The sequence below is a fragment of the Mytilus edulis genome, chromosome 13 (genome assembly GCF_963676685.1).
Source record: "Mytilus edulis chromosome 13, xbMytEdul2.2, whole genome shotgun sequence".
Taxonomy (NCBI): Eukaryota; Metazoa; Mollusca; class Bivalvia; order Mytilida; family Mytilidae; genus Mytilus; species Mytilus edulis.
The window spans coordinates 60,957,090-60,974,639 of NC_092356.1; the positions used below are offsets into that span (position 1 = coordinate 60,957,090).

General features: G+C 33.4%; 1 protein-coding gene across 5 annotated transcripts in view; it reads right to left on the reverse strand.

Moving 5' to 3' along the window:
• Positions 1 to 8,523: 8,523 nt before the first annotated feature.
• Positions 8,524 to 17,550, reverse strand: part of LOC139500728 (uncharacterized) — a 28,997-nt gene continuing 19,970 nt past the window's right edge. For all 5 annotated transcript variants that reach the window (XM_071289570.1, XM_071289569.1, XM_071289567.1 and 2 more), the window contains exon 9: positions 8,524 to 17,294. In XM_071289570.1, the coding sequence (XP_071145671.1) occupies positions 10,756 to 17,294 (6,539 nt within the window). In that variant the 3' untranslated portion in view covers positions 8,524 to 10,755. The remainder of the gene's footprint in view (positions 17,295 to 17,550) is intronic.

Below are 17,550 nucleotides of genomic sequence, written 5' to 3' on the forward strand. Positions count from 1 at the left end.
GTTAATTATTTGTATTATTTAAAAAAGATATACTGTCTGAGAATAATTAGGAACTTTGGTGTCACTTTTCATGCTTTGTTGAAAAGTGTTGGGGTTTATATGTACTTTTGCATCACTTGCTATTCAGTGCTTATACCAATGTTAGCCTTTTGGTTGAAGAAGACTTCAAGTCTTCTGAAGACCTATGGTGCCGACTTTAAAATCATTTACCACCTCCGTATGCCGCATCCGTTTCTGTGCACTACAATTTCACAACAACTTCTGATTCTTGACACCGATTTTTACACATGATTAAGCATCTGAATCATTTAATTTTTAAAGTTAGGATTGAAAAAAAATCACTATCGTAAATATGTATCCTTTTATTAACATAAATTATTAGATTTCATCTCATCTACATGAACGTTGTTTGTTTACTTGTAACGGGATGTTTTTAATGTAGACATTTGTAGTATGCATGCATGAATTTGGTTTCGGGTCAACTTGCCCTGTTTACATGTTCGCTCTTGGTCTGTTCGTCCTGAGTTCTTTCGACCATATAGTATGTTTGCCCTGTGTTCATTCTCTTCACTCTTATCAAGGACGTTTTATAATACGTCCTGGCATTTATTAAAAGATATTTATATTAAAGGTATCGTTAAAAAAAACTCTAAAACACGATTTAGTGAAAAGCATCTGTTTCTTATTTTGTTCCCAAGGAAAAACAATTGTGTTTAGCCAATAAAATTCTTTGTTTCTCATGATCAAATTAATAAGTAATCAAAAACATTTTCTCTGTAGATTATTCTAACATGCTAGATTTTGAACTTTGTTGTTTTCATCTAGTTGTAAAATCGGGAACATGGCACTGCCGCAGGTGAATTTTCATCTGCAAAGAGGGTTCTTACACAGCTTTAGGATAAAATCATGACTGATTGACAAAATTCAATGATTTAGGGGCCAGCTGAAGGACGCCTCCGGGTGCGGGAATTTCTCGCTACATTGAAGACCTGTTGGTGACCCTCTGCTGTTGTTTTTTATTTGGTGGGGTTGTTGTCTCTTTGACACATTCCCCATTTCCATTCTCAATTTTAGTACTACCATAAAGATAATACTGAATAGTAGTTTTTCACTAATTAATTGACATAATATGTTATTTTTGTATTCAATTAAATCATTTAAAGCACAATGTACTATTCTTTTTTAACAAAGACCAACAAACAGGTTTTACAGTGGGTTGTTATGTTCTTCCAATGAGGGTTACCCCTCATTTGAAGTGTTGTTCCCAACCTGTAAAAGGTCCATCTTTGTGCATAATTCAAAATTGGAAATTTCAAAATGCATCATATATTCTTACACAAGAAAATAAACCCTGGTCTGCTAGCTACATGTTCATCTTTTCTACTGATTTAATAACTAGAATCCTGCAAACAGACTTAAGAAAAAGTCATGTAAGCTCATCATTCAAATATGACACTTTTTCTAGACAATCCAGATTGTGCAAAATACTTCGCTTAAAATTGTAACCTTTAAAATTGTTGTCGCGCACTAAAAACCCCCCATGGGAACCTTCAAAAGTTGGAAGGTATGTAACAAGTCTTACTATTTTTATGCCCCATTTATGGACATTATGTTTTCTGGTCTGTCAGTCCGTCCTGCTTCAGGTTGAAGTTTATGGTCGAGGTAGTTTTTGATGAAGTTGAAATCCAATCAACTTGAAACTTAGTACACATGTGTTCCTTATGATATGATCTTTCTAATTTTACTGTCAAATTAAAGATTTTACCCAATTTAAATAGTCCACTGAACATAGAAAATGGTTGTAAGGATGGGATATCTATGTAATTATGACACATTCTTGTTCGAAGAAAACAACTAAGAGGAAGTTTCTGTTTGGAAAAGTTATTAGCACCACACTTTCGACTTCATGTTAAATCTAACCTTTTAAAATTTGGAAAGTTATTAAGTTCAGATTTCTTTAGGCATCAGTATTTTTTATGCCCCTGTCCACAAAGTATTAAGGATTATTCTTGCCTGTCTGTACTTCATGAAATTGTTTTCTGCAGTCTGTTAACATTACTTTGCCTAAATCAAATGTTATGACACACAATACTTATTACCTTAAATTACAGATTTTGAGTTAGGTTGCATCACTTGCACCATTTTGAGTTATGTCTCTTGAATAATTATAAATGGAAATTACAGACTTTTCTAAAAGTTGTGGCATTCTTTTATTAATGACTTTATTTCATCACACAAACTAGTCTAATCTTTTACTTAATTTTATCATCAGATCAAGGATATTAATCGTAAATATAAACCAATATGCAGACATCTTATACGTTCAGGCATTTCACATCCAATCTTTTATGGTAATATTCTATACAAAGCACAAAAATATCAGAATTCATCTCAATGACCTAACAAATCCTTTAAACAGACTTATTAAGAAGGAATAAAGTTACGATACTGTTGTCAGGTCATTACAGATTGCATATTTTGGCTTTAATATTGATTCACCTTTAGGGTCTTTGCACCCGAATTAAACACATTTATTCTAAAACCAATTGTTGGCATGACACAAGCTATGTTCTCATATATTTCATGATGGTATAATACTAAACCCCTATTAGGAGGGATTGTGCCTGATATTCATATGATGAAGACATAATCTTTCAATCAGTTCAATTGAGGTCTGGAGCTGGCATGTAAGTGAACTGCTAGTAGTATGTTGTTATTTATGTATTATTGTCATTTTGTTTATTTTCTTTTGTTTCATATTCAGACATCAGACTCAGACGTCTCTTAAGCCCGAGTTTTACTATGCGTATTATTGTGCATTTGTTTTTCTTTATTGGCTAGAGGTATAGCGGGAGGGTTGGGATCTCCAAAAACATGTTTAACAGGACACAATTTTGCGCCTGTCCCAAGTCAGGAGCCTCTGGCCTTTGTTAATATGGTATGATTTTGAATTTTTGTTTCTTGCGCATAATTCGGAGTTTAGTATGACATCCATTATCACTGAACTGGTATGCATATTTGTTTAGGGGCCAACTGAAGGATACTCCGGTGAGGGAGTTTATCGCTACATTGAAGACCCATTGGTGGCCTTCAGCTGTTATCTACTCTATGGTCAGGTTGTTGTCGCCTTGTCACATTCCCCATTTCCATTCTCAATTTTATATTTATTCTAAAACCAGTTGTTAATTGGTATGATATATATGGGATATTTTCTTCTCATATATTGTCGAGCCTGCGACTTTAGTTGCAGAAAGCTCGACATAGGGATAGTGATCCGGCAGCGGCGGCGGTGTTAGCTAACTTCTTAAAAGCTTTATATTTTAGAAAGTAGAAGACCTGGATGCTTCATACTTTGTATATGGAGGCCTCATGATACGAAGTTTCCGTCAGTCACATGTCCTTGACCTCATTTTCATGGTTCAGTGACTACTTGAAAAAAAAGTTTAAATTTTTTGTAATGTTAAGTTCTCTTTTATTATAAGTAGTAGGATAACTGTATTTGGTATGTGCATACCTTGCAAGGTCCTCATGCCCTTCAGACAGTTTTCACTTGACCTCGACCTCATTTCATTGATCAGTGAACAAGGTTAAGTTTTGGTGGTCAAGTCCATATCTCAGATACTATAAGCAATAGGTCTAGTATATTCGGTGTATGGAAGGACTGTAAGGTGTACATGTCCAACTGGCAGGTGTCATCTGACCTTGACCTCATGTTCATGGTTCAGTGGTTATAGTTAAGTTTTTGTGTTTTGGTCTGTTTTGCTTATACTGTATGCAATTGGTCTACTATATTTGGTGTATGGAATGATTGTAAGGTGTACATGTCTAGCTGGTAGGTATCATCTGACCTTGACCTCATTTTCATGGTTCAGTGGTCAAAGTTAAGTTTTTGAGTTTTGGTCTATTTTTCTAATACAATAAGCAATAGACCAACTATGTTTGGTGAATGTAAATATTTTATGATCATATGTCAGTCGTGCAGATTTTATTTGACCTTGACCTCATTCTCACAGTTCATTGCTCAGTGTTAAGTTTTTGTGTTTTGGTCTGTTTTTTCTTAAACTATAAGCTATAGGTCAACTATATTTGTTGTATGGAAGAATTGTTAGCTGTACATGTCTGCCTGGCATGGTTTATCATGTTTATCTGACCTTGACATCATTTTCATGGTTCATTGATCAATGTTTGGTTTTTTCTTGGTTAATGTTAAGTTTATGTGACAGTTGTAATAAAGCTTTACATTTAGGACTATCAACATAAAATCAATGATTAGTAAAAAAGGCGAGACATTTCAGTGTGTGCACTCTTGTTTTATGATGGTATGATACTAAACCCTTGATGAGAGGGATTGTACTGTATTTTAATATGATGAAGATAATCTTTCAATCAGTTTAGCTGAGATCTGGAGCTGGCACATCAGTAACTGGTAGTAGTTCTTTGTTAATTTATGCATCTTTGCTTAGTTTCTTTTGTTAACTGTTCTGACATCAGGCTTCTTTTAAACTGGATTTTTACTGTCTGTTTGTTTATTCTACATTGGCTATAGGTATAGGAAAGGGTTGAGATCTCACAAAACATGTTTAACCCAGCAGCATTTTTGTGTCTGTCTGTCCAAAGTCAGGAGCCTCTGACCTTTGATAGTTTGTAGATTTTTTATTCTTAGTTTATTTATATGTTTTTGGAGTTAAGTATGCTGCTGTTCATTTTCACTGAAATTGTACACATTTGTAATGGGCCACCTGAAGCTGGGTTCCAGATGTGGGATTTTCTTGCTGCATTCAAGACTCATTGGTAGCTTTCTGCTGTGTTCTGCTCTTTGGTCAGGTTGTTGTATCTTTGACACATTCCCCATTTCCATTCTTAATTTTATTCAATGGTTTTGTAATTTCTTCAAATAAATACCTTTCACATTTAAACCATATCTAGCATACAAATTAGGAAATGTGGGATGATTACAAATCTGAAAGATCAAAGGACAAAGATATAAACAAGCATTGGTCACTGCATGATCTTCAACAATGATCAAAATCCATACTATTTTCATTGTATGTTTTGGTCATAGAACAGTACAATCATGGCTGTGTTTATTATTCTGATTTTATGACTATGTAAAATAAAACGTAAATCAACCCAAGATATTGGCATAAAGCCAAGTAAGTTGAATATTGAAAGATGAAATTTAGATGCATATGGATCAACAACTTTCCTAAATCAAGAAATAAATTTCAGGGAAACTTAGAGAATTTAAAGAATACTGTGGACTTTGGCACACATTATTTTTTTTTTAGTCATACAGGTTTTGGTGGTGTACCAATGTACTCACTTTAATCAATGGTTTTTGTTCATACTTGAAGGCCACATGACTTTATATTTGTTTGCATGAACATCATTTGGTCTCTGGTGGAGAGTAATGTCTCATTGGCAATAATATTAAATCTCCTTTTATTTGGTGATAACTATAACACAACATGAACTATGTCAAATCTTTGTAGAAGTGTAGGTACCTGTACATAGACTACTGAACAAAATCAATAATGGTTGAAAGGAGCATACACGACATTAAAACAACTTTAGGACCTATATTCATCACAGTATGTAATGAATTTTGAAAGATTGCAAACTGCATTGTATTAACATGATGGTTTGAATAAACATAGTCATATACATTATCAGAAAAACAGATGTAAACTTACTAGGGTTTACCTGATTTCCCAACAAAACTGCAATGGAACTAGAGGCTCTCAAGAGCCTGTGTCGCTCACCTGTTACTGTATTTACTGATGTCGGCCATCTTGGTTGGTAGGCGGGGTCATTAAACACTTTTTAGCTCACCTGGCCCGAAGGGCCATGTGAGCTTATCTCATCACTTGGCGTCTGTCGTCCGTCGTCATCGTCGTTAACTTTTTACATTTTGAACTTCTTCTAGAGAACCACTAAATGGAATGAAACCAAACATGGCATGAATGTTCCTTATGAGGTGCTGACCAGTGTTGCTACTTTGTAGCCGATCCATCTTCCAAGATGGCCGCCAGCGAGAGACTTAGTTTAACATAGGACCCTATGGGAAATGCATACAAATGACTTCTTCTAGAGAACACAGAATGGAATGAAACCAAACATGGCATGAATGTTCCTTATGAGGTGCTGACCAAGTGTTGTTACTTTGTAGCCGATCCATAATCCAAGATGGCCACCAGCGGGAGACTTAGTTTAACATAGGACCCTATGGGAAATGCATACAAATGACTTCTTCTAGAGAACCACTGAATGGAATGAAACCAAACATGGCATGAATGTTCCTTATGAGGTGCTGGTCAAGTGTTGTAACTTTGTAGCAGATCCATCATCAAAGATGGCCGCCAGCGTGGGGCTTAGTTTAACATAGGACCCTATGGGAAATGCACACAAATGACTTCTTCTAGAGAACCATCAAATGCAATGAAACCAAACATGGCATGAATGTTCCTCATGAGGTGCTGACCAAGTGTTGTTACTTTGTAGCTGATCCATCATCCAAGATGGCCACCAGCAGGGGGACTTAGTTTAACATAGGACCCTATGGGAAATGCATACTTCTAGAGAACCAAGGAATTGAATGAAATCAAACATAGAATGATTAGTCCTTTCCTTATGAGGTGCTGGCCAAGTCTTGTTACTTTGTAGTCAAATTTTATCTGTTTTTATATGATTTCAAAAACCCAAGTAGAGTCAGGTGAGCGATACAGGCTCTTGAGAGCCTCTAGTTTAAAATAATTATTGTGGCCAAGTTTGGTTAAATTTGGCCCATAGTTTTAGAAAAGAAGATTTTTGTACAAGTTACAAAAATGACGAAAAGTTGTTCAATATTGACTATAAAGGACAATAACTCCTTAAAGGGTTCTCTGACAATTTTGGTCATGTTGACTTATTTGTAGATCTTACTTTGCTGAACATTATTGCTGTTTACAGTTTATCTCTATATATAATAGTATTTAAGATAATAACCAAAAACTGCAAAATTTCCTTAAATTACCAATTTAGGGGCAGCAACCCAAAAACAGGTTATCCGATTCGTCTGAAAATTTCAGGGCATATAGATCTTGACCTGATCAACAATTTTACCTCGTGTCAGATTTGCTCTAAATGCTTTGGTTTTAAAGATATAAGCCAAAATATACATTTTACCCCTGTGTTTTATTTTTAGCCATGGCGGCCATCTTGGTTTGATGGCCAGGTCATCAGACACATTTTTCAAGATAATAACCAAAAACTGCAAAATTTCCTTAAATTACCAATTTAGGGGCAGCAACCCAACAACAGGTTATCCGATTCGTCTGAAAATTTCAGGGCATATAGATCTTGACCTGATCAACAATTTTACCCCATGTCAGATTTGCTCTAAATGCTTTGGTTTTAAAGATATAAGCCAAAATATACATTTTACCCCTGTGTTTTATTTTTAGCCATGGCGGCCATCTTGGTTTGATGGCCAGGTCATCAGACACATTTTTCAAACTAGATACCCCAAGGATGATTGTGGCCAAGTTTGGTTAAATTTGATCCAGTAGTTTCAGAGGAGAAGGTTTTTGTAAAAGTTTAAGGACGACGGACGACAGACCTTTCAGGTCAGGTGAGCTAAAAAGTGAATGCAACTGAATGCCCAATGCTGTAGAGTTACTATTTTTACAGTTACTCCAGCTTGACTATAATACCAGTCTAATTCTGATTGAATCTTTAAACAAAAGAATATACTGCAACAGCAAAACATAAATATTAATACTCAGTAGTTTCGTACAAGACGTGCATCATCCATTAAATGAGGTTGTTTGAACCCTTGAAAGGATGCCATATACCAAATAAAGTTATCTTTTTACCCATAAGTGAGGAATTTAAATAATCCACTCTACAATTTATATAAGCAGCCACTGAACCATGAAAATGAGGCCAAGGACAGTTGACATTTGAGAGACTGAATCTGTGATACAATGCATCTGTATACAAGTTATAAAGCATCCAGGTCTTCTATCTTCTGAAATACAATACTTTTAACAAATAGTTTATGCTGTTTATTATGTGACCACAGAAATGTAATCCCTTTGTCTCACAGGCAAATTACCCCTACAAGAAATGCCTTCAGAATTTGATTGTTCAACCAATTAGTCAAAAGTCATGGTGAAATGAAGGTCATGATGATGCTGCAGCCTGCAATCCATCTTGTGATAATATATCTTCATACCAAATATCATTGGTCTTTGTCAAAAAATAATCAAGAATGTGTTCATTGTACACAGATACCCCACTCGCACTATCAAGTTCAGTGGACTGTGAAATTAGGATAAAAACTCTTATTGTGGCATTAAAATTCATATCATAGGGAACATGTGTACTAAGTTTCAAGTTGTTCCGACTTCAACTTCATCAAAAACTACCTCAACAAAAAAGTTGAACCTGAATGGGACAGACGGAGGAATCTACAGACGGATGCACAGACCAGAAAACTATTGTAGGTGGGGCATAAAAAGTTAAAACATTTAACAAAGCAAATTAACGTCAATATTTTATTATATTTTCATGTTATCCTTAACAATGCACAAATTGTAATTCATTAATGGAAAATTTGCAATTAGTTAATGTTTCACATTCATATACTTGAACAACTTAAAAAATCTGTTTAATACATTTACCCTTCTATACAAACATTTGATATTTAAAACATCTAACATAATCCCATGTACATACATACATACAAAATACATCAGAAACATGATAAGGTAAAATCAGGGGAAGTTGCAATACAAAACATGTGACATTTGTTTAACATTTTGGACTCAGAAAATGTCATTTGAAATTAGGAAAGGCAGTACATGGTAGAGTCATTGAATAATAAAGTCTAAAACACTTGAAAATGCTTGAGACAATGGGTGGTTCATGGTCCAAAACAAACAGGCCTTTATATCAAAGTATCAATAGAAGAAACCTATGAAGCTGATATGGAGAGAAAATTGTGGATATTAAAAAAAAATATGGCACATTTAAAATCCTGAACAAACTGGACACAGATGTTGAACATAAGGACAAGTAGTTGTGGACTATACATATTCAGGTACATCATAGGAAAGTACTATTTTCATTAATGGGGAAAACATGACTAGGTTCAGGTTGTTTGATTTAGATGCTTTTTTTATTCTTATCATATACATCTTAATAAAATATTTATCATATAAAATGTACATCTAGTATTTCAACCATATTCAGTTACATTTCCACACAATGTATCCATTAATTAACAAATTTACAATTTATCTTTCAATTTTATCTTAGCATTTTGTAATCAGAATAAGTGCAGACATACATTTATGTATTGACTGTGTAATGGCAAGGTATAAATACATCCAACAATATTTGACATCTAAACCTCCTTACACTTATTTCATTAAAAAATTAAAAATTACAAAGAAAAGGCATGTGATCGATGTAAGTCATTATGTAATCAAATATTTCAAAATGAAATGTCTCACAATACTGTAAATATAGAAATTATTTGTGTGCAATTATTATTACGATTTTGGAAGAATAAACAAAAAATGCAAGATTATTTATTGCAAATTCATAAAAATCTAAATACACAGATATATGTAAAAGGTTTAAGAACGTCATTTACTTAAATTAATGCCTTATTTACCCACTATCAGTTGCATCATGAATGCAAAAATTTGCAATCATTTATGAATTGACAGTAGTTACGCAACCGTAAATAAGACAAGAATTACTAATGTAAAAGTCACATGATAAGGTCACATGTTAAGAAATTTTCAAAATATCTTCTACCTTGTGCATGTGGTGAAATCAGGAAATATAAACACAATTTGCTGTCATCAGATAATGCTTGTAATGATTTCAAAAATTCATACACATTACAGCTCATAATATCATCTTAATTATTCTTTCAATAAAACTTGATCAAGAAATTATTCTGGATTCTGAATTTGATACTAAAAATAAAAGTACAAAACAAACACAAAATTTAAATGCAAAAAAAATTATCCCAATAAAACTCCAAATACAACACATTTTGTTCCTCTACAAATATGATAATATTTCATTACAAATGTTATCAAAAAAACATTGCTTTCCACAACCTTACATTAATCTTTAATTTAAATTTAAATTCCAAAATAAAAACATTTCAGGTTTGTTACAATGAAATCAAATGCCTTTTCCCCTAAATGTATATTAATATATATATATAACTCGTCTAAACATCAACCCAACAATGTTAGATCTGTAAATTTGCGAAAGCAAATTTACATATGTAAACTTGAAATATTTCAGAAATTATTATGATTATTGTGAATAATGCATCGATGCAATAATATAAACTTACATTGTTAATTTCAGCAAAGGATTTGAATAAAACTTACTATACAGATCCTTGATTTTAGAAGTGACTTTCCTTTATAAAATCTTTGCAATTGCATTAATTAGATTTAGAAATTTTTCTTGAGGTCAAGAATTACCAATAATAAATACACACAGTAAATCAGAGATGATCACTCTGTTTGAAGTAATTAATGTCAAATTCTAAGACTGGTTCTAAATAGCATGGAATGCCATAATTTGTCGGTCACTAAAAGGTGTAAAAAATCCAACTTTATAAAATCATGCCCAACCCTCCAATACTATTAATGACATTAATGTTTTAAAATCTACATTATTATGGTGCTCTTATTTTAGACCAAGTTTCAATACAAATTTTCGTGTCATAGCTGTATTCTTTCACGACTTGTCCCTCGACTGATTCCCTGTCTGTTTTTTAGTGTTCCATTGCACTATTTTTATATCTGGTTTCCTCTTTGTATATGGAATATGCCCAGCTAGTTCAAGTCTCCTCTTTAGATCACTATCAACAGCTTTGAGAAAAATAGTTTTTGCTTGTGGAGTTTTAGCGTCTTTCTTATCTGCTGTTTTTGTATTAATTTCTTGGTTGTATATAGGGACTTTTTTCTTTGGTAGTGTGCCTTCCTCACTAGAAGGTGTTGACTTAAAGGGATGTAACTCTGCTTTGGATTTATTAGATGTGCCTAGATTACCTGACTTCTTTTGACTTATATTCAAATCACTTTTACACATTGGAACTGTATTGATATTATTTGTTGGTGCACTTAATTCCTTATTCAATTCACAGTTGTCTTTGATTTGAGGATTTTTAGAAGTTTGTTTGTCTTCAAGATTTCCCAGATTCTGTTCATTTGATTTAGCATTAAAAGTTTGCTTAGTTTTGTTTGATTCTAGGTCATCATGACCTTGAGATGATAGATTTGAACCTGCTGTCATCACTTTGGCTGGTGAAACTACTACATTAACACTTTTCTTCTTTAATAGCAATAAATTTCCCTTCTCATAAGGCACTGTTTTGACAGAGGCCAAAGTCAGAGGATTATCTGGAACATTTTTATTGGATAAAGTTTTAGATGTATTTAGTTTATTTCCAGCAATGTCAAGATCATCCACTTTTGTTTTGCCTTTCTTCGGAGAAGTTTTCACACTTCCTTTGCTAACTTTTACAACATTACAATTGATCTTTATAATGGATTTCTTTTGAGAAGTTTTCGCGGCAGTTGTGTCCCCCTTTTCTTTATCAGAACCAACTTCAACACTTGAAGGGGCCGTTGTTTCACTACTAGTATTTCCTGAAACAATACACTCATTGTCATGTGACTGATTGATGTCTTGTTTTGTCAGATTATCTTGTTTAATGTCTGAATTGCCTTCAGTATTAAGATTTTGATTAGATTTAACAATTGCATTATTTTTTGATAATTTCCTCGGTTTTGGCTTGTTACATTGCTTTTCGATTACAGAAAATAATTGCAATCCAATTTCATTCATCTTCTTTTTCATATCCATTCTTTGCTGTTTCGTTAATCTATTCTGAAACTCATGATCTATAACATGTGAAACAGGAATTCCAAGGTCAACTGACACATTCTGCAAAGCAGTTTCTATGTTTTTTGCCAAATCTGATTTTATCTCCAACCATTTTTTCTGTATACTAGAATTAACCTCATTTTCTACTGATACATCATGCTGTTTCATTTCAAGTTCAAGTTTTTGTGAAAGTTCCCTTTTAATTTTTTTCAATCTTTTTTGTGGATGAAATAAAACTTTTGGCTTATCCTTGTTCTTGGATTTTTTACCTAAACCTTTAATAGATTTACCTCCCTTTGATGGTTCTAATGTTTTTGTTTGTTTAACCATCTTTGACTTAGAAGGTGAGTTTTTAACCTTGACCTTTGTTTTAGCTTCTGATAAACTTAATTTACCCCTTTTCACACTTTTTACAGACAGTTTTCTCTTCTTTGTTGCCGGTTCTTCATCCACCTGAGAAGTAATATTATCTCTCTTAGTATTGTCAGTTTCCTTAGCTTCAATCTGTTCTCCCTTAGTATCCTTGATGACTTTCTTTTTCATTTTTATTATACTATTTTTTGCTGTTGTAACTACTGTAACATCATCACATTTTGCTCCTGTTGCTTCAGCAATATTGTCACAGTTTGCAACACTATCTATAACTGATTGGATTGACTCTTCAGAACTTTTTCTTTTTTTACGGATCTTCTTGACATCATCAAATGTAAATATTTTCTTTTTAATATATTTCCTTTTTTGACGAACTTCTACACTCTGATCAACAAGCTTTTTCTTAGAAGATAAAGGACTCTTGGTCCCTTTCAGTTTTTGTGGTGATGTTTGTTTTTCAGCCTTCTGTTTGCCGCTGTTATATTTCTTTGGAGTTAATGAATTTGTTATTATCTGGCTGTCAGTTTTCTTTGAAGTCAAAGACTCAGGATTATTCTTGTTGTCAATATTGTTTTCCATAACTGAATCTGAATTAATTTTACAACTATCTTTTTTTGGAGTTAAAGAATCTGACTTAATCTTGCTGCTAGATTTTTTTGGAGTTATAGAACCTGAATCAGTTTTATTGCTAGCTTTCTTAGGACTTCCTAAATTAAATTTCATCTTACTGACAGACTTGTTAGGTGTAATAGTTTCAGACTTGGGTATAGATTTATCATTATTCCCTTCAGTTGACTCAGAACTACATTGCATTGATTCTTTTTCTTCATTCACATTATCAGCAGGATCAATAATACCGATAGATTCTTCTGATAAGTTTTCGTTTTTTGTTTCTTCTGTTGATGGCTTTCGTTTCTTGATATATGTCCAGCAATGATTTTTCCTCCTCCACTTTCTTTTCATCCCTCTTGGCCAACCTTTTTTACCTGAGACATTTTCCTCTGGAATATCTGTGAAACATCGGTCTTCTTCTTGTTGTTTAAGTTTCATCATCATTGCCGATTCTTGCTGTTTGTCGTTCTCTGTTAGAAACCCTTTTGAAACTTTATCTTTTTTCACTAAACAAAATGCTTTGTAATGATTCATAAGTGTTTTTGGATAAGAAAATCCACGATTACAGTATAAGCAAGTATGTTTAAGCTTTTGGTGAAATGTGTCATTCACACTGGATTTCATGACCTTCAAATCCTTAAATTTGTCCTTGCCATCACATTTCTTCACATGTCTCTCCAATAATGATATAGAATTAAATTTAACACCACAACCTCGACACTGATGAGTATCTAATATTTCAGTCAGTTCTCTGCGTCGTATATGATTTAATGGATTATAAGCCATTTCTGCACTTTTCTTCCTTCGAATTACCTTAAAGGGGTCAAACTCAATCTTTTCTGGGATCTTTAAAGTTTTAACACTTTTGGTACCAATCAAGTATTGTTTTCTTGGTTTAGATACAGTGGCATAAGATCTGAAATCAGTAGAAACTGCAGTCTCTTTCTTCATTTTCACAGGAGAGCTGACGTCATTCTTTATTAGCACTTTATGATGTTTACGATATTTTTTCTTATATTTTGGTTTATTTTCTGATGATTCAGTTCCCTCTACTTTAGGAGCACAGTTAATTATATGAATCCTCAATCTATCCACACTTTTGAACGTTCCTCGGCACCGTGTACAGTGGTATGTTCCCTGATCACCAACACTTTCTAATGCCTTTCCAGTTACTCCCAGTACTCCTCTATTACAAGGCTTAGAATAAAACAAATATTCAATTCCATGTCCTTGTTCCACCTGTAAATAATGGCAATAAATAGATGGGTGTTTTTTCCATTGATGTCTGAGAAGTCTGTCTCCATCTTCAAACTGTTTTTTACAAACTGAACAAACGTAAAATATTATCCCATGTTTTCCAAATTGTATCTGTTCATAATCATGGAATGGACTACGCTCTGTGTAATCATCATCATCATGTGTATCAAATAACTTCATTTCCTCTCCAGTAGTCGTAGAATTTTTCTTTGATAAAGCTAAACCAGTAAAAATATCATCCGACTCATTATCTGAGTCAGTGAACAGTTCAAGGGACATAACTCCAGAACTTTCACTTATATTGCTTCCACTTGCAATTTCAATTGTCTTAGTTGCTCCATTATTTTCTTTCTGTTTATTAACACTGCTGTCTTCCTTTGTTTCTTCAAACTGAACCTTAGATTTCATATCTAATGTTTCTAGCCGTGCTTCATCTAGCTTATTTTCCTTAATTATAACAGGTTTGCAAGTGTTATCATTGGACACTTTTATTTCATTGCTCTGCATGATGTCATTAACAACAGTAGGAATACTTTCTTTTGAAAATCTCTCAGAATCTCTTGTTTCTTTCAGGGCATCAGCTATATGGGCTAATGTTTTTAAATTAAAGTCATCTATTGGACCATTAGAAGTGTTTTGTGCTTTTTCAACTTCTTTTGCTAATTTTTGAATTAGCTGACTAGCATCAAGTATATATGCACCACCAAGTGTCTTTTTAAGTTCTGGTTCATTTTTCTCTTCATTTAAGACTGCAATTTCGTTTTCCTTTCCTATTGTGGATTTCAAGTCTAAAGATTTTTCTGGTACACAATTAGGTGGACACATATCAGAGTTTAAAGTGTTCTCTTTAGTTTCAAGACATTCTGTTTTATTTCCATCTTTATTGTCAATTGACCGTAGATGTTGTTTACAATCTAAATTATCTTCCTTCAATTTATGTTGCTTTAATTCCTGATTTATTTTAGATAAATTATCTCCCTTAGAATCTTCTTGCACACATTCCTGATTCATTTTGAGTGAATTATCTCCCTTTCTGTCACACTTTTGACTATTTAATTCACTCTTAATGTCAGGTTTTACCTGAGGAAAAGTTTCCATTGTTCCAACCCCCTGACCATTTAACATTTGACCTTGTCTCTGTAAATCTATAAAGAATAAATCAGCATGTTTTATGGCATCTCCAGGTTTTTTATTCAAATATTTTATTGGTTCTGGTTTTGTTTGCTCATTTTGTAAATGTTCTTTCTGTTTACTTTGTTCTGACTCTCCCTTATGAGCCTTCATACTAGACTTAAGTGATGGGTCACAGACTGTTTGACTGATCTCTTTGCAAGATGTATTATTATGTTCACTTGTTTTATGTGTAACCAAGAATTTTTCTTCTGATGAGACTTTCTCAACACTTGGCTGGGATATTTCACAGTCTTGATGGTCAGTTGATTCTTTAACTACATTGTTTTCAAGTCTTCCTAAAACTGTCCCTGACAAGTTAGTTTCACTTGATCCCTTCTCACAATGTTGTCCATCACATGAACTAACAGTATCCAATGAAACAACAGCATTAGACTTTGCCAATTCATCCAAACACTTACTACTTTCTGTCTCTTCAGAGCAATCTTTTATAGCAGTCTGACACAAATTTGAAGACTTATTTTCATCTTTATCGCGACTTTGTTTTATAGCATCAGTACATTCCCCCTCTGATCTATCTTTATTTTGTGAACTTATGGTTTCATTTGTAATGTCATTGACAGTGACTGTGTCATTTTCTGATAAACCACATTCTACAGTGGGGTCATTTGTATTGTTTGACTCCTCAAAAGACATTTTATCTTTCTTTTCATTTGCATTTTTATCTTCTTCCTTTTCATTTCCATTAGATTCATTTGATTTTTCAGAAGATATCTTAAGATCTTTGTTTTCAACAGTACGGTCAATATTTCCTTCAGTCTCATCTATTTTTTCAATACTGTCATCACTTTTAACATCTTTAACTGGGTTATTGCTTTGTTCTTTTTCTTCACCATCTCTCACAACGTTATCAATACTCTGTTCGTTTTCTCCATATACCTTTATCAGTGGACTATCACCGTGGTTACTATCATTTTTACTAAATTCAGCCAATGCAATCCATTCTGAAGAGCTTCTTCTTCTTGTACACAAAGCTGGCGCTAGATCATCAAACACCGATTTATCTATTTTACTCTCTAATCCTGCTTTCATCTCATCTTCATACTTTTGTTCAATAAATTGAAAATTCTCATAGATCAATTTTGAATTGTAATTTGGTGGGAAATTGAACTGTTCCCATTTGACATCTGCCTTTTCGTCACTACTTCCTTCTTCAGTTTTAACTTCTGGTTCTGCATCATAGTTGTCTATATTGATGTAAGATTTATAATTACTAAGAGAATCTAGTCCACCATCTATATAACTGTTTAAATTGTCTGCGATATTTGATGCTACATTAGCATAAAACTCTTGTATAGATTCTGGTGTTTCATTTGTAACTTCCTCTTCTGTTTTCTTTTTTTCAGGTTCTTTTAATCTCAAGCTAGATTTCTCAGTTTTAAGCAAAGTTCTTGATTTTTCATCATTCTGAACTACTGACAGGTTTGATGTTACTGTCAATTTTTCATCATTTTTAGAACTTGCAGTCTCTTTATAATCTCTATGTGCCATCCTTCTGTGTCGACACATGTTAACATATGCAGAAAATCTTTTCTTGCAAACAACGCAAGCAAATTTGAACCTTGAACCTTGACCTTGGTCGCTATCAGCTGGGACTTTACCTTCACTTTTCGTATTATTTTTTTCAACGACATTACTGTCTTTTTCCGTACTATCCATTAAATCCTCCAGTGGAGTCTCTTGTAAATCTCTTAGCTGTTTTAATAAATTACGTAATTTCATGGCGGCCTCTGTGCCTCCCTGGTCCCGACTTTCTAGCAAGTTAAGCATCCTCTCCTTGTGTTTTATTGGATGTTCAAGACGGATATGTTTACGTAATGTTCCAACATGACTAAATTTCTGTATACAATATTTACAATGGACGGTACTGCCAACATGAATCACCATGTGTTTTTTCAGGTTAGTTTCATTAGGGAAAGTCTTTCCACATATGGAACAATCATATGGTCTGTCAGCTGAAAAATACAAACAAAAATTAAATAGTAATTTAGGAAAGTTAAGCTTGTGAATGTTGATCAAGTCAATCTGTTCAAATTTTGTTTACTGCCTCCAATCTCATTAACCTGCAGAATCATTTTGGCAACCATATACATGCATGTGACATTGGTTATAACTTGTATATATAACAATGTATAAGGAATGACTTTTGCTCATTGTGAAAGTCTGTACAGTGACCTTTATAAGTTGCTAATCTTCTGCGTCATTTGGTCT